A 17,808-nucleotide genomic window follows, 5' to 3' on the forward strand; every position below is an offset into this window, starting at 1 on the left:
GTGGCCTGCTCATGTTCACCAGCAAAATTAGCATAAAGATGGGGGAGGTGTGTGTGTGTGTGTGTAGTGTGTGTGTGTGTGATTGTGTCATTGTGCAAGTCTGTAATTTTTCCCAGTTTTATGTGTGTAGCTCACAGAGTCATTGCATTTGAGTGTGTTTGTGTACATGCGTGTAATTGACAAGAGTGTGTGTTGTGTGTTTGTTAGGTTCATGTTGTGAGTAGATCAGTGATAGTCAGTATATTTGTGTGTGTGTGTGTGTTTCTGTCCCATGGGTCTTAGCCCCCTTCCCTGTTCAGGTCTTGTGGTCCATAAACCAGCATCACTGTACTCAAGTCCTACTCTTTATGAGTGTGTGATGCAACTTCAGTGCGTCCGTGTGCAAGTGTGGGTCTGTGATTGTTTGTGTGTTTGACTGTCTGTTCTGATGTGCTTATGTAAGCAGTTGCGTTTTTCGGTGTGTGTGTGTGTGTGTCTGTGTGTTTTGTTGACAAGAGTTATATCATATTTAGCTCCCAGGCTGATCCCACTGTCGTTCTCTCAAATCTTTCGTTTGATGTAAAACAGATAGGAGACAATAGTATTGATGCATACAATTAAAACATTCTGCTGATGAATAGTTATATATTTTTTTATTATTATTATTTAGAATTTATGCAGAGAAAACAGAAAAAATGTCATTATATTACCTAGCATTGTCTTCTACCAATGCTCCGGTGCTTAGTCACACCTTTATTGAAGCCATCTTCACTAATGCCTTATTGTCAGTTTTCCTCTAAACAGGATTGTTAGTTGCAAAATATAATTCAATTAATTAACTGAATTAAATTATTGCCACTTGCGTTATGTGTATCTTTTACTTTTTAAATCGCAGCTTCTTTGTCTAGATTTTGTAAAACTCAATATATATGTGGATGACGTGGTGTTGTTTGTAAACGTTGAAGATTTGTGTAACAAGAATTCTTGTCAATACTTAGCAAAAAAACATTTATTGATCTATTTTAAGCCCCTTTTTTCTTGTAAGTTCAAAAATACTCAACTATTTAAATTCTATTTTTCAATGTTTTTTATGCATAGCATAACGTATAAACTTTGTTGCATAAACCTTTGTCTAAAATAAAAAAATAAAGATACAATACCTTGGAGAAATGTTAAGTTGTTCTACAAATGCAATACTTTTCAAGCAGATTGTAAGTTTACAATATAGATTTATACGATACAGCAATGTCCAACAAAATGCGGTTTCCTTTGTAACTCCAGTGTCTAGTAAATTTTCCAAACTCTGATTCGTCGATACTGTATATTTTATTTATATACTGCGGCATTAGTATATGCTTGAAAGTTATCCCATTTGTTTTGCCTAAAGGTAAATTGGTTTAAAACCCTGACTAAATTTAAATTTAGAACAACACAAAGACGAGACTTTCTCAACACTGCTTCTTGCCTCTGTCTCGGCATCACAAAAAAGAATCTGTCTATTCTCTGCAGTTTTAGGTAAAAAAACAGCAACATTTGAATTTAATTTTGTTCATAGTTCACCTTGAACCCTTCGTCTCCAGAGCTGATGAGTCGTTCTCTCACTCATTCTGCCACAGGGACGAGGAAACATTTTAAAGGTTGTAATCAAAGATGCTTTTTTTTTTGAATTGGTCATTAAACTTTTTGATGGGGAGGGCACTTATGAGAGTTGACTATTGGGATTGCAGATGCAGACACTGCCCCCTGTAGTCACTCGATGCCCAGTGCATCATATTCTGTGTAGATATGGATAATCATGTCCCATTTTAATTGACTGTTGACTGTGTTTCAGAGCGCAGCAGCAGCGCCAAGCCCAGTCATGGGCAACATGCCACCCAACGACGCCATGCCAGGTGGACCCATGCCCCCGGGCTTCTTCCAGGTATGACCTTAAACTCATCTCATCTTTGTCCTCTTTTATTTTCCCATCACCTTCAAACCTGAAGGTAATAAATCTGTTCATTTCCACCTTCCAAATACACATGCCTTACATTTTAACTACAATTCATTCATGTTTTTTTTCGATTTACTGAGAAAATGATAAATTCGATCTAATACATTACCTGGTAAATTCAGTCAATTGTCTGTACTATCAATTCAACAAAGTACAGCTGCAAATTGTCTAAATTGAAAATACGAACCAAACACTTATAGTGTGGTTGACGTCTTGTATGATAGAGGTAGATGTATATAGCAAATAAACAACTATTAGCCCTGTTTAATACTTTTACATTTTTTTATTTAGCAGATTTCATCTGTATTTGTTCAGATGATGTCACACCAGCACGGTGATTCAGCAAAATTCTAAATTGCATAATTTAGAAAGTGATATATATAGTTTTCGTCGTTGTTGTCCGTTGTGACTGAAACCCAAAGTTCAGTCCAGTTGCCCTGTACTTGACCTGGGCGACTGAGAAACTACATGGACAAATTGTTACTGAAATGCAGCCCTAAGGTTTTCAGACCAGTACAGAGCCAGCAGATTTCTCGTGTGTGTGTGTGTGTGTGTTCTTAAACCTAAACAGACTCAACAGTCTGTTGTGGATGTAGTCTGTAATCAGTGAGTTTGTTCAGGTGACGCCGCAGATACAGTTTGGCGTCTTAAACCCTTGCAGTCGTTAGTTCCCCTCAGCACCGTTCACTCACATCACACGCAGTCTGCCGTTCCTCTCTATCATTGTCTTCCTCTCTCTTCCTTCTCCTTTGGTATCCATCTTCTCCCCAGTCTTCCATCTCCATCCTCGTCTCTGTCTCTGACCTGTCCTGTTTCTGTGGAGAGAAAACGTCTTAGTGTGGAGTAATGGCTGCCTGTAGAGTCTGGAGAATTAAACACACACATACAGCACAGACACACACACACAAACGCATGCAAGTATACAGGTACATACCTGGCACACATTGACTAACAAAACCACACACACACATTCTCCGCGAGGCAGCGGCGTGATGGACAGCACTGGCATTTGGCAGGCAGCTCGATAAGGTGGTGGAGTAGAGTAGGAGAGAAAACACAAGTGACAAGATAGGAAAGAAACAGAGGGAGGGAGGGAGGGAGGAACGGAGGGAGGGAGGGGGAATGTGAAAGATCAGTGCCATTCTCTGATCGTGGCCCCCTGTTTGTTTCTGCGGCTCCTTTTCCACTTGGTTGTGTACGAGATGAGAGTGGAGCCATGTGCCGGGAGGAGGGTAGACGGTGCTGCTGCTGGTGGTGGTGGTGGTCGTGAGAGTTTCACTGTACATACGCTGAGAGGGGGAGAGGAGAGAGGAGAGAGGGCGAAGAGAGGCATGGAAGTGCTATTTATAACATTGACGCGGGAGTGAGATTGGGCAAATGTGTGTTGATGTGTGTATTCCTGGTGTAGCAATACTTGTGGGGACAATGTTTTGGGAAACTGCTTTTATTGTGGTGAGACTCTGTCCTTTTCCAGCTCCCCACTGAGGGATGGAATATTTTCAGGTTTAAAATTTAGTTTGGATTTAGCATTAGGATTACAGTCAGATTCAATTTAGTGCAGTGGTTCTCAAGCTGTGGTAGATGTACCGCTGTTGGTACTTGGGCTCCCCCTATTGGTATGCTGGAAGCCTGATTCCCTTTTGGGTAAGGTGAGTCACTTAGTTGCTAAATGCATCCGTTACATATTCCCACTTGCTTTGTGTGTGTGTGTATGTGTGTGCTTCTTTACCTAGAGTTGGGCGTTTTGTTGTGTTTACCTTGGCTAACTTCTAGGTATGACTTTCAGCTATTTTAATGAAAATTGGAAATCTTAACTTTTGTCCGATTTGTAGCTGTGCCTTCTCTCAAGTCACTATTTGGTTTTTATCTTTTCTAGCTAAAAGCTGTTTTGGTTGCACCGCTCAGTGTCTATTTTCTCATTTTTTAATGTGTCTTATTTCAAGAGGTCTGCCAAATAAATATGCTCTTCTTGTCCAACAAGAGGACTCCTGTAATTCTCTTGCTTGCCAACAGCAAAGCAACACATTAGCATCTGGTCAGGCGTCTCCTACAGTCGTGTGATTAAGTGACATGAGTTGCATGCACTGGCACAGAGGCGTTAATATGTGGCATATTTCAGACTGTTAAGCTTTTTGGCTAACTGTTAAAAAGTGAGCTGCCAGCACTGTCTCCTTTCACTGAAGGGCAAAGAGAGAATCCACTGTTAAGCACCGGCCTCTGTGGAATCAATAAGTACAACTGCACACATTCTGAAGGGTACTAAAATATTGTTCTACCCCTCAAAAGAACTTCAACTTTTTAAAAAAAGAATACTCAAATTCCATCTGAAGTATTAACCTGGTTGTAGGCAGTTTTCATTCACTTGTGTTTTTAGGGATCATCATCAGGTTGGTTACATGTAAATGATACAGTACAGAGAGTCTGCATCAAAGACAAATGTGAATTTTCCAAATTAAAAGTAACAGTTTAACAAAAACCTTACGTATGACTTAATTTCTGATTCCAGTGTATTTCTACAAAACACTACTTTAATGCTGATCTCACTTGCATTTTTGGTTTTGTGTCAAATCTTTGACAAGATGCAGATGCTTGGACTCCTATTCGCATTGTATTATTTACACGTTCACAGCTATATTGACCAACCACAGGTGTTATTTATCAGAAAGATGTGTTTCCTTTACAACTCATACATGCAAACCTAAAAACATGCTTTTCATTGACTAACTAAAGTATAAAAAAACAACCCTAAAACCTAGAGGGTAATCCATATGTGTTGTGTTTGCTTGTGTACCGGATGTGCCTGGGAGGGAAAGCATGGAAAATTCCATTTGCTGTTTTTTTTTTTTTTTAATATTGGTGCAGCTTTTGTTTTCTTCATAAGAGTGGAAAATGGTGTTGAGATGAAGACACCCTGATGGTGGCAGAGCGGAAGAGGGGCTGTGGCATAATGAGTTATTTATTAGGGGTCGTTAACCTCTCCTCTCTGAGTTAAATGTCAGCAATAACACAGCAGTGGCATAGAAGAGCCGGGGGTTGGTCTCTTTGTCTGCAGGGACACAGTGTTGCATGAAGAAGGTTTTTTTACGATTATTAGACGAAATAAAAGACCACTGTAAACTTGTTTATGTCAGTAATCCTGTTTCTGCTGTGAAGTTGCCACTAGTGGCTGTCCTGCTGCTGGTGCCTCGTTGGTCAGAATGAGCCTTTGGCAACACTGCCCCCTTGTGGTTGTAGAAAAGAACAATATATTTTTTATTTATGTAAAATGTGTATACATTTATGGCTAATTTTAAGCTCATTAACCTAGAAATAGCAATTTACAGCACTGAGCTATTTGTCCTAGCTATAGATGTCATTTTTGCTCTGCATTTTCTGAGTAATTGTGTACTATATAAGCTACAGTTGAGTTAAATATAAGCTGTTTTGAATCTAGCTAGTTTTGCTAGTTCTGGATCTGCTATATAGATGTTTACCAACTATTGGCTTTCTTTTGGCTAGCTTAGCCATTTTCACTTTATTTGCTGCTACAGTTTCTTATCGTTAGCTATTTTAATTTAAATGTTTTTCTAGCATATTTCTAATTATATTTACATTTTTATCTTCTTAGCTTATACTTTGTAGATATTGCAATATTTTATAGTGTTTTTCTGGCTGTTTTAAAACAGTTTAATCACTGTGGGTCTGACCTTTATAATGTGTTAGGCTATACTCATACAGTAGAAGAAATAGCAGTTTGCTAGCTTAACTTTAGCAGTTTTTCTGACCCAACTTTTGTTGAGATTTTTTTTTTTTTTGGCAAACTGTTTTCTGATCAGCGACAGACCGCAACAGGAAGAAGAAAAGCATTAACTTCTTTAAAGATTTTGATTCCATTCCTTCCTACTCTATACCCTCCACAACTTAACAACTCCCCTCTTACCCCCACTTACTCCCCAGCTCCAGTCCTCCTTCCCCCTCTCCCCCTTCTATTACTTTCTGAACTTTGAAGTAATTCCATGAGGTGTAAACCCCCCTTTTGGCCCCTCCCCTCTCTGACATGGCTCTTCTTTCTTAAAGGGACCGCCCGGCTCTCAGCAGTCCCCACACGCACAGCCCCCCCCACACAACCCCAGCAACCCAATGATGGGACCCCACGGCCAGGTAAGGAACCCACACCTTTTCTCAAACACCCCTGTCTTTGTACACCCTTTCCAAATCCTGCCCTCTCTCTCTCTCTCACACACACACACACACACACACACACAAAAGCTGCTTCTCCGCTCACTACCCTCATTCCACCCCCTTTCATGCACACACACACACACACGCCCCCGGAGCCCTGTTAGCTCTAGTTTTGTTCTTGGATCAGTCCCCGTAGGTGTCAGCAGCCCCTCTAGTTTCCAGCTCTGTTATAAAAAGCGGAGGAACCAGAGGAACCTCTCAGAGAGCGGCTCCTCTTCAAGGCCCAGATCGGCCATCCCTGGGTGGGATGAATAATTCACTCACTGCCCCTCCTCCAGAGCAGCCTGTTTATATATATATATATATATGTGTGTGTGTGTGTTTGCGTGTTGGGGGATGCGCGCTTATCTGCTCCTTCACTCTTAACACACACACACACACACAAATACACCCTTCACTCCTCTTCCTTTCTACACACTTCTTCCAGCCCCTAATAAATAAAACAGTGGACCAGCACTGAGGACATGTCACACACAGGAACTCATATTTACAGAAAATGGTACATTAAAAAGAAAAAGCTTAAATGTAATGATATGGATATGTAAATATCATCCCAGTTAAATCATATAAAGCTAAAAATACCCAGACTGGATTAAATTATATCCATTATAGCAACAAAGCTTAAAAAGTCCAACAGAAATATATTTTTTTTAAAAATGGTCCAAAGGGTAACTAAAGGTCATTCCAGAATTACATATTTGGAAAATAAAAAAATGTTGTAAATATAATCACATTAGCCCAGCCCTTTACTTAAACATAAAAGCAGTCAAAATGAACCATTGTTCATAACCCGTACTAACCAAATCTCGTTTTTTAGTTTCCTCAAAGCTTAACCTGACTCACACATACAGACAAACTTTGATTCAGCTGCACGTTAAACAAGGAGCAGGAGTCTGTCCAAGCTGTATCAGTTTGGGCCTCATAGTCCCAACTTATGTTTTAAAGATAAAACGACAGTTGATGTGAATAAAATGCCAACATCTGTGATAGTATGGTACTTCATCAGTAGTCATAGCATGGAGGCTCCACATGTACAGGAAGTCACCATCGACTCCCAGGATTTTAGTCATATTTTCTGTTTATTATTTAACCCTGGGGTTTCCTCCAGCAGGACACTGTGGGAAAGTGTTCGTTACACTGGCCTGTCTGCAGTCCAGATTTTTCTCTTATTGAAAATGGAGCATAATGAAGGAGAGATAATGTCATCTTCAAACACTGACTTTATTATTATCAGGAATATTCTGATTCCAAAACTGCCATTATTATAATCTTTATTTCTTGTTGTGAGCCAGTGGAATGCTGGCTTTTCCACACTGCCACACGATACCATATGTCAATTTAGTCAATGCTCAAATCATGGCTGTCAAATGAAACAGTAATCATGTTAATTATTTTGTGAAATAAATCCAATTAAAGGGTTTTAACACGTTGGCAGGAGTTCAGTGTTATTCCAATAATTCCATCGTCCGTTCACTCATCGTCGCTCTAACACACGGTCGATACACAGCATGAATTTGTGGAGGCTTTAATATCAGGTCAGACACCCGACCTGTATCAGGACCATAAATAAGTCTGCCACTGACACAGTTGTCGTCTGGATTGTCAGGAGACTGTGGACTGATTCATATAGTTGAGAAAAAAAGGTGTTCTACCAAGATTTTTAGTTGCTTTCTTCACAGTTGATAGTTTGACGGTCCTCGTTTAAATAATGCAATTAATTTCATTACAGTCAAAACACAAGACAACATTTATTTTTCTTTCTGTCTGGTAATAAAGTTACAGGAATAAAAGAGAGAAAAACTCCTATTTTTAGTGTGGATTGTTTCAACCTTTAAAACCAGTCTTTTCTACAGACTCGGGTCAATCAGTGTTTTTGAGGTCACGGTCGGGAGGTAGAGCTTCAAAGTTTGGCAGCCCACCCTCTGACCACCCTCCCCACTCTCATTCTTGTGGTTTCTGGTTTCTGTCCTGTGTGTGGTTGGAGTGTGTGTGAAAGAGAGAGAGAGAGAGAGAGAGAGAGAGCGTGGGCACGCTTCCTCTAACCTTTTTCGGACGCTGTTGTTGGACCGATGTGTCTCTAACTAACGCCGTGTAAACCACAGAGTCGAGTCAGTTTACACCACAGTGACAGCAGGCAGGGCCAGGTGTGAGTGGCACACACACACACACACACGCACACACACACACAAATATATACACATATAAGGCTGTGATGAATCTGTGATTCTCCAGTGTCATCTTCCATCCATTCACCACCACGTGTCCATTTGTGTGTTTATGACTTTCTTCTGTCAAACTGTTATAGATTTTTAAAAAATAAAATCTTTATTTTCTGTCATTTGCGTTATTTTTACCATGTGCTTCATTTGTTTTACAGCCTTTCATGTCACCGCGGTATCCTGGCGGACCTCGGCCTGCACTCCGAATGCCAAATCAGGTATGACGCTGCACCTTTGACCTTTGACCTTCGACCTTCTTCACAGATGTGACTGAGAGGTGTTTAATGTTAGGAAAGTGTCATGATGTCGATCCTTCTAATTTTCTTTCTTCTTCTTCTTCTTCTTCTCAGCCTCCGGGGGGAATCCCTGGGTCTCAACCTCTCCTGCCAAACAGTCTGGACCCGACACGACCGCAAGGTAGAGCTGGAAGGCTTTGGTGCAACGTTTAGTCAGAGCAAATAATGATGTCAAAGCAGTTTCATGTCAGATGATAAGGTGATGCTTAAAAGGCTTTGGTTGCATCTGATGGCGTTAGGACCAAGGTGAAGCCTAACTGATGTTCAGGCGCCCCCTGATGGATGCTTTTGTTACTGTTTTGTCTGTTTCTCTCTAAATGGGACCATAATTCACTTAAGAAAAGAACACGTTTTGGACCAAACTGTGACGTAAATTTGTTATAAACGCTCCTTTATTTTCTGTGTTTCAGGACACCCTAACATGGGTGGACCAATGAGAATGAATCCTCCTCGAGGGATGGCCATGGGCCCACAGGTACGTGCACATGAACACACACACACACACACACACTACCTGTAAGTCTCTTAAACTGACTATTATTTCTCCATTTTTGCTAGCCTTTAGCTCTTTTACACTTATTTTGTTTAAAATGTTAGCACATTTTTGCAACATATTTATTTAAATTTCTACCTTCATACTGAAAAATCTTTAAATTAAAATTTGTAATTTGTATGTAGCTGCCCCTCACATGGTCTGCATTTGTACGACTTTTTATTTTTCAGAGTCATTAGTACTAAGTTTGATGACATGTTCCTGTCACCTATTAAATACTAAGTTTGATGACATGTTCCTGTCACTTATTAAATTTAAACTTACACAAGACAATGTGCTTCTTCTGCCCTATCTCACAGAACTATGGAGGAATGAGGCCTCCTCCCAACTCCATGGGTGGTCCGATGCCAGGGATGAATATGTGAGTAAAAGCCTGCCCTTAGAAACAGTTTAATCTTAACACCCGTTATTAAACCTGAAGTCATTTACTTCTAATTTCCTTGCAAACTATTTCCTCCCCCCATTTTCTTCCTGTCATTCATTTATCTTTATCTTTTTACCCTCTTTTCCTTTTTCCCCTCAGGGGTCCTGGAGGCAGGGGGCCGTGGCCTGGGCCTAATGCTAACTCTGTGAGTCAGAGGCTTGACCTCAGACCATTTACACATAGATGTGTTGAGAATAAATGACCTCCTAATCCTGTTGACACTTGTAAAATGGTTCCAATAAAATGCAAACACATTTGTAAAGTTAAAATAATTCATTATCACAGTTTTTTACTCTTTATGAACAGTTAAAAGAAATACAGAGCAATGTGGAAAATATATCTGTAAAGTTTTCTTGAGCTGTTGTTCTGAATCGTATCTGATTGTAAAATATTTCTCTCTTTATTCACATTTCATCTCCTCTGGCTTTCTGATGTGATTATCTGTTTCCTCTCGGCGCCAGCAGATAGCATACTCCTCATCATCTCCAGGAAACTACGTGGTGAGTTGGAAATCTATCAGTTTGTGTGTGAGATATTTATAAAAGTGTTGCACTTTGCAGAAGCCGATGTGCTGATTATTCCTAATCTCTGCTCCTCAGGGTCCTCCAGGCGGAGGAGGTCCACCCGGAACTCCCATCATGCCCAGCCCAGGTGGTGCGTCACCTAACTTTGTCCCCAGAACTAACACTGGTTCCATTTGTTTTTTCCCCCTTTACTAAACAAGCATGGATAGCCTTCCTCCCTCCACCCTGTCGACCCATCCCATCTATTTAACCTCTGCCTTTTAAATTTTGAACTGAATTTTTATTGTTTTTTTTCCCCTCCTAAGATTCAACCAACTCCAGCGAAAACATCTATACGATGATGAATCCTATTGGACCAGGAGGAAACAGACCCAATGTGAGTCACACACATGAAGAAAAATGAAAAACAAACACATTCTTTCATGATGCTGTAAATATTCTGCTTCTCCACAAACTGTTCAACGTCAAATTCCCTCTCTGTTTGTGACAGTTCCCAATGGGACCTGGGCCTGACGGGCCAATGGGAGCAATGGGAGCCATGGAGCCACATCACATGAATGGATCACTAGGTGGGTGAAAATGAAACTGTGTGTGTGTGTGTGTGTGTGTGTGTGTCTGCGCCATCACTGTCCACAGGAATGTTTTTGTATATTGTATTGATCGACTTCTCTCTCTCCGTCACCTCCTCAGGGTCTGGGGATATGGACGGGTTGCCAAAGGTGAGTGGATTGAGATAATTATTAGACAGATATTTATTATCAGTTTCAACTTCACCACATCTAAATGATGAATCCTAAATGTTTAAATCCCACCCTCCTCCAGAGTTCTCCTAACAACATGGGAGGCATGAACAACCCTCCTGGAACGCCGAGGGATGACGGCGAAATGGGCGGGAATTTCTTGAACCCATTCCAAAGCGAAAGTGTAAGAGGAAATTCTTTTTTATTTTGTTTCACAGCCTAAAAGAGTCAAATAAGTACAGTTTTAAAGTGTGAACTTTACTAATATCAGCCCAACAGTTTCAATTCTGTGAATCAAATGTGAAAAACCAAACCATTTAAACAGCAGAAGAAAACACTGGGTTAGGAACCTTAGACCTGGACTCCTGGTGTTCACTCTGATCAGTCAGATGTTTACTTTTAAAATCATTTGATTAGCCCAGAAAATGATGTAATGTTATTGATAACAAGCTTCTCCACGTTCACTTTAAAAGTCAAGACAAAACCATTACAGACAGATAGATAGGATCAACACCTCAGACTGTATAAATTAACAGTAAAAAGCGCTCATTGAATCTGTCTTTACTGCCTGTAGCTCCTGCAGGCTTCGTCTTTGAGCGCCCTCTGGTGCCTACATTTTGTCCGTGACAGATCGACTCATCTTTTTTTTTTCCTCTCCCCTTCCCCTGTTTTTCTTCTCTTTGCAGTATTCACCCAACATGACGATGAGTGTGTGATTTTGTTATTTTCCCTTTATTGCTTTTATTTTTTTAAATTCCCTTCTTTTTTTTAATCAAATCAATCCTTCACATTGGATTGGACCACCTCTCTCCATCAAACACACACACACACACACCACTTTTTCCTCCACCCTCATTCCAACCCCACCATTGGCTCCTCGTACCACCAACATCAACCACGGTCACTGAGAACCTCTGGGACGCCGCCCCCGGGAGCGTGCTGGGAGCTCCCTCCTGGAGTGTGAGGAGACGCCTGTCGATGCAAACGGGAAACAGTCATCGCAGATCCACAGGAAGTACCTGCTCCCTGACTCCCTGAGGCTCTGGCTTCTCTGACTTCCTGTCAGGGTGCAGACACTGAGTCAGGGTAGAAAGGAGGATGAGCAGAGAGACAGACGAACAGAGAGAGGAGACTGGAAAAAAACAAAACAATGATTCAGCCCTTTCTTGTGGTCAAACTCTCCAAGCAGCTGTTTGCAAACATCTCAGCCGTCACTTTGGACTTTTATTTTTATTTTCCTTTTCCTGTGTTTCAAACCCAAATGGTGAGTTGGGAAAGCACCTCTTTTTTTCCCCCCTCACATTAGTCCCTCTGTGTTTACAGAGGTGTTGTTATAATTTGATGAAAAATATTTTGTTTCTTTTTTTTTTCTTTTGTGTATGTATTGTATCATTGTTATTTTTATTATTTTATTATTGTTATTAATGATATTGGTCTTACCATTTTTAAGATTAGGTTTTTGTTTTTTTTTTAAAGAAAGGGCACATGATTATAATGAAGACAGTCCATTTGCTGTATAACATGCGAGCACACTGCCCCCTACTGGTGAGATTTGACTGATGGTACTGATTGGCTCATTGTTCCCTTTTGATAATCCTTAGTTTCTTTCCACCCCTTGTTTGAACAACACATGACAGAATAAAATAAAAGCAGCTCCTGTTTTTGTAGCTTCAATGCAGTGCAATGCACAGCTCTATTTATTATCACATACTTTTTTTTTCATTTAAATCAATGTTATTTTTTTTTTGTTTGGGAAGTTGTGACCACAGTCTTTTGTTAAAGGAGACATTTGACAGTTTTCAACACATAATAACCTACATGACCGGGACACTCTGAATTTTAACATGCTCAAAATAATATCTCAAGTGTTACGCAACATGAACTCTTCCTAATGACTTACAGTACTGCTCCAGTGGTGTCCTGCAGGTAAATGTTGCCCAGTCCTAATCTGCCCTCTACAAAATAGAGGCTGTAGCAAAAAGTCTGAACATGTGTTGTTGGTCGGACATCAAATAATGGGGTTAAGTGTTGAAAACAGAAGAATTTCCCCCTTTACTGGTAGCAGCTCTGTAAATATGCAGATCCACTCGGCAGTGTGTTCTATCTCAACATCAGGCCCCGGGTCTTTTTTTTGTTCATGCTGCTTCCACTCCTGCTGCCCACTCTGCTCACTCCACTGTGTTTGTAGGCTGTGGTTGTTGTCTCTGTGCTGACTCAGATTTGTTTTTCTTTGCTGATGAGTCCCCGACACTGTGACTTTCTCCAACTGCAGATATTTTGATTCAATAATTACCCCAACTGTGTTTATCAATCACACCTTGAAAAAACATTGGTTTATTTTGTTTCTCACCTGGTCCTGTAGAGGGCAGTCTCTCTGCAGTTCAAGCTCATATTCTCTTTGGCCAACTGTTATATTTTTAATACATTGTGATTGTGCTGTAAGCAAGCAAGCTAAAACAATCTCTTAGAGGGAACATATCCTGTAACGAGCAGTGATAATATTCATTTGATTTTAGCATTGTTTTTACAGTCATGTTTCTCAAACATTTTAATTTAAGGACCTGCGTTTAAAAAAAATCAAACACGTTTTAACATAATTCACAAGGAGAAGTTGTTCTTTTCAATTGTAATAATGATAATAATTTTCTTGCAAAAGCAGTTTCTCACAAATCAGTGGTCTGAACCTGGTTTCCTTTTCAAATGTTAAGAACAGAAAAGACCAAAAAAAAATCCACTTCCTTTAAAACCCTTTGACTGCATGTTTCACAGCCTTCTGAAGTTGTTGTTAAGCAAGGTTTAAAATCTTAGGACAAGAAAAAAAAAATCAACACATTTATTGAAGATCCCTTAAAAAAACAAACCAATTGCTATGAACCTAAAAATGAAGGTTTTTTTTTTTCACTTTGCTTAAAAGTGAGCATGCTTAAGATGTTAGCAAGCAAGCTAATCCTCCTGGAAGATGTACAAGAAAATAGCTAGCACTAAAATCTGTCACTTTCTCCTTGATGACTTGGCTAGAAATGCCTCTGTGACTGCACAGGAGGAGAGTACTGTTGGTCAGTTCCACCTTTTTCTTTCCCGTGCTCCTCAGCAACACATGGCAGATATTTGAATGTTTTCAAAGACCTGGTTGATGATGTGACACTTGTTGGACTATGATTCTGGGAAATCTACCAGCACTGGTACGTGTGCTGCTGGATATATTTTACGCACAGCTGCCTCTCCGTCAATTGCATCCTGTGACATGAGTGGGCCTCCCTTTCTCGCTCTTTACCTTTAATCATCATACAGAAAACGACCTTCATCTTCTCCGGCCATTTCTTAGAACTCCACCCTTCTTCTTCTTACGACTCTCCATCTTTTCTGAGTTTATTTTTTATCCTTTTTGGTGTAAATACTGTAAAATGCATTTTGATATCATTGACATCTTTTGATATTTCAGATCACAACTTGACAGTTGATCAGAAAACCTGCCAATTTCGGGCGACTGACTGTGTGTCTTTGTTCAGAGGTGGGAAAAAAAAGGTTCTTTTACACAGAAATCATATGAACGAGGAGGAAACAGAAATTGGAGCTGCTATGGACTGATATGCTATCCCACCTCATCCTAAACAAACCGGGGGATGGGGAGGGTTCCACATTTTGCAGCGCTGTAGCATCATGGGAACTTATAGGATGAGTGAAGACGATTTTATTACCATTCAATTCTCAGAGCTCTGACAAATAAGGGTGCGTTCACATTGACTTTGTTCAGACTGATAAACCATTTCTTTTTTTTGTGATATCTTTTTTTTGTTGTACATGGCTGTGACCAGTTTTATTTAACATATTGTGTTGTTTCCTTGTAACTAATTTGAAGGCCTCACCCAAAACTGCAATAATTAACATTGCAATCTCTATAGGTAATGCAGGCTTTAAAGCCTAGACTTTCTTTCTCTCCACAAAGCTGAAGTATGCCTCTGTGGCTGCTCAGTCTGCACACTAGCTGTTCTTCCCTTAAAAGTGCGTATGCTTAAACTGTTAGCAAGCGAGCTCCCTGTTCTCCTGGGCTAACATACGAGCCCATTAAGACAGGTCCTGGGTTCTTATATTTAGCAGTGAGTGTTAAGTTATTTTTCCCGTTGCATCCATTTCAGAAACTTTTAGGTGTGAACGCACCCTTACTGTGCAAAACCGCTCTGTCCTTATCTTCTGTTCTTGGAAGGTGGCAAAGAAATGCCATTTTTTTTTTTTTTTTTCGTGCAACCCAATTTTTTCTCAAAAAACAAAACAAGCGCAAAAGATGCTAGCTCTCAATCTGACACCAGGGACCACACTTTACTATGAAGGATTCTTTTTTTTTAATGTATTTAAATGGGACGGGAGAAAGTAAAGAGGTGGAGAAATGAATTTAAATGGACAGGCATGTTGCTGAGAGGAGGAGGAGGAGGAGGAGGAGAGGTGTTCACCTCCTCCTGGTTCCACACGTTGAAATCCTGTTGTATAAAATGCAGTCGAACTTCTCTCTTTCCTTCTGTCCTGTAAGTAAAACTCGTCACTGCGTTGATCATTTCTGTATTTCTATTGTGCTGATGTATAATACTGTAACATTCAGGGGGGAGGGGTCAGAGAGGAAGTTTTAGGGACTGGGACTAAAGAAATTTCTTTTTTTGTTGTTTTTTTTTTTTCTTTTTCTTTTTTTCCTCTTCATGACAAAGCAGTATTGAATATGAGGCAGTCGGTCCCTGGGGAGTTGCTTTGTGTCTCATGTTAGGGGTAGTTTTCAGAATCCTAAATGTCTCGTGTAGTAAAATTAAAGAGGTTCCTTCTTCGTATGTTTCTTTATATTGTAAAGTTTCTTTAGATAATAAAAAATAATAATGTTCCTTATGGAAAAAGGTGGGAAAACTTGCATTGATAAATGTTTTGTTTTATTTTTTGCCTTTGGTTTAATTTTCATCAAGTTGTCAGTCGTTTTTGCCTGTGTCCCCCTTGTTGTAGATACATATTAAAAACAAATAAAATGAATTCACTCCTTTTTGCCATGAACAGAAGCTGTTAATTCTCCAGTCTAGACAACCACTCCTCACACTGCAAGAAGTAGATCAACCTGGAGCAACACCAGTCCTGATTGATGACTGATGATGGTTCCATTTGTTTATATTAAACAAACTCTTCCATGATAACTTTATGGACTCTAGACTAACACTTAAGGTATATATATATATATTATACATATATTTTTTATTATTAATATTTAATTTAACTTTTCTGTTTCTGGCCTTTCCCTAGCTAACTTGTAGCCCCATTTGGCTAACATTACATTTATATATCTATTTTGGTGATTTTTTTTTTTGTTTTTTTTAGCCAACATATACTGTATATGTTACTTTCTGTGTAATGTTGTCATGTGCCTAAAGGAAGAGCCAAAAAAAAACCTTGACCTCGTTGGTCCTGTGAAGACTTTCAAATGAGCCGTAAAAAATATTTTCCCTTTCATTTTTACTTCTCGTCCTTATGGCGTCCTTATGCTTCTGTCCTATGACGACACTGATGTCCTTCTCCTCCGTCTGTCCTTGGTCTCCTCTGTCTCCTCTCTCCTCATCTGTCCTGTCTACACCTGCTGAGCTGTACACAGTGGAAGTCAACTCCACTGCCAGCGTTCAAAGCCATAAATATATATATATATATATTTTTTTTTTTTTTTTTTTGCTCTAAATGTCCCCTGTGGCTGACGCTGCTCTACAAAGACCCAGGGAGTGTCTTTGATGGGAGGCGACTTTGAACGGGCCTCACCTTCCCGCTGATCATCACCCGCCTTCAAACGCCAGCAGATCAGGACAAATCAGACCCAAATAAATGAGGTTTGGAAAGCAGACATACAAATTCAGAGCATCTGACTTGTCTGCAGCTGTTCAGTGGAAATGAATATATAAATGGATGTGACAGAGAATGGTTTGAGTGACAGGGAGGGAGGTACGGGAACAGAAGACTGTCTGAAATCAGAAAATCACTGTCAAAAAGCAGACATGCAATTAGAACGGGAGGCAATAAAAATAGCATTGACCACATCATTTTCACTGCATGTAATTTTTATGCAAATCCTGGAAAAATCCACTGGTGTCAGTGAGGTCTCTGTTGAAGGTTATACTCTGGATGAGCCCAAGACTCAAACCTGCTCTCAGTAACAGTCAACAGTCACAGAGCAGACAGGCCGTGGGTTTCTGCTCAGTTAACCCACTTCCTTCACTGCATCCACAGATTTTTTATTTTTTTTACCCACTTCCTTCACTGCATCCACAGATTATTTATTTATTTTTACCGTGGATGAGCCCAAGACTCAGATCTGCTCTTCAGGAATGGTCCTCAGTAACAGTCAACAGTCACAGAGCAGACAGGCCGTGGTTTTCTGCTCAGTTAACCCACTTCCTTCACTGCATCCACAGATTATTTATTTATTTTTATTTTTTTTGTTGATAACTGTCCGTGCATCGATGATGTCTTAAAAGTGACAAATTGTTCTGGACTGTGGTTGAACACATGGAAGTAAACAGGTCACAGCTGTGTTTCTGCAGGAGCAGTTGGGCATTTGTCTAAAACTATGGGGTCTTTAGTGATAGGATGTAAAAAGATGTGATTGTCCATCATGCATTGCTGTCAGAGCTGTCTGGTCGAACCCAGGTGGACAGATGATAGAGGATGGATGATGGATGGATGGATGGATGATAGATGGATGGATGGATGGTGGATGGATGGATGGATGAATGGATGATGGATGCATGATGGATGGGTTCTGGATGGATGATGGATGGATGATGGATGATGGATGATGGATGATGGATGATGGATGATGGATGATGGATGGATAGATGGATGGATG

At 40.1% G+C, this 17,808-nt stretch overlaps 1 protein-coding gene across 4 annotated transcripts in view; it reads left to right on the forward strand.

The window, feature by feature from the left end:
* The window catches only part of LOC103380113 (single-stranded DNA-binding protein 3), a 41,085-nt gene extending 25,108 nt beyond the window's left edge, over positions 1 to 15,977 (forward strand). Inside the window, exons 5-18 of one of the 4 annotated variants that reach the window (XM_017038742.2) lie at positions 1,811 to 1,900; positions 6,029 to 6,112; positions 8,571 to 8,630; positions 8,763 to 8,829; positions 9,119 to 9,183; positions 9,561 to 9,622; positions 9,785 to 9,830; positions 10,147 to 10,185; positions 10,285 to 10,336; positions 10,515 to 10,585; positions 10,700 to 10,778; positions 10,900 to 10,928; positions 11,032 to 11,133; positions 11,636 to 15,977. In XM_017038742.2, the coding sequence (XP_016894231.1) occupies positions 1,811 to 1,900; positions 6,029 to 6,112; positions 8,571 to 8,630; positions 8,763 to 8,829; positions 9,119 to 9,183; positions 9,561 to 9,622; positions 9,785 to 9,830; positions 10,147 to 10,185; positions 10,285 to 10,336; positions 10,515 to 10,585; positions 10,700 to 10,778; positions 10,900 to 10,928; positions 11,032 to 11,133; positions 11,636 to 11,665 (876 nt within the window). In that variant the 3' untranslated portion in view covers positions 11,666 to 15,977. Of the gene's footprint in view, positions 1 to 1,810; positions 1,901 to 6,028; positions 6,113 to 8,570; positions 8,631 to 8,762; positions 8,830 to 9,118; positions 9,184 to 9,560; positions 9,623 to 9,784; positions 9,831 to 10,146; positions 10,186 to 10,284; positions 10,340 to 10,514; positions 10,586 to 10,699; positions 10,779 to 10,899; positions 10,929 to 11,031; positions 11,134 to 11,635 lie in introns of all 4 variants that reach the window. The other 3 variants (XM_025055059.1, XM_008311932.3, XM_008311939.3) reach the window with 3 other exon arrangements.
* Positions 15,978 to 17,808: the final 1,831 nt, after the last annotated feature.

Source organism: Cynoglossus semilaevis, chromosome 1 (genome assembly GCF_000523025.1).
Source record: "Cynoglossus semilaevis isolate Cse_v1.0 chromosome 1, Cse_v1.0, whole genome shotgun sequence".
In the NCBI taxonomy this organism is placed as follows: domain Eukaryota; kingdom Metazoa; phylum Chordata; class Actinopteri; order Pleuronectiformes; family Cynoglossidae; genus Cynoglossus; species Cynoglossus semilaevis.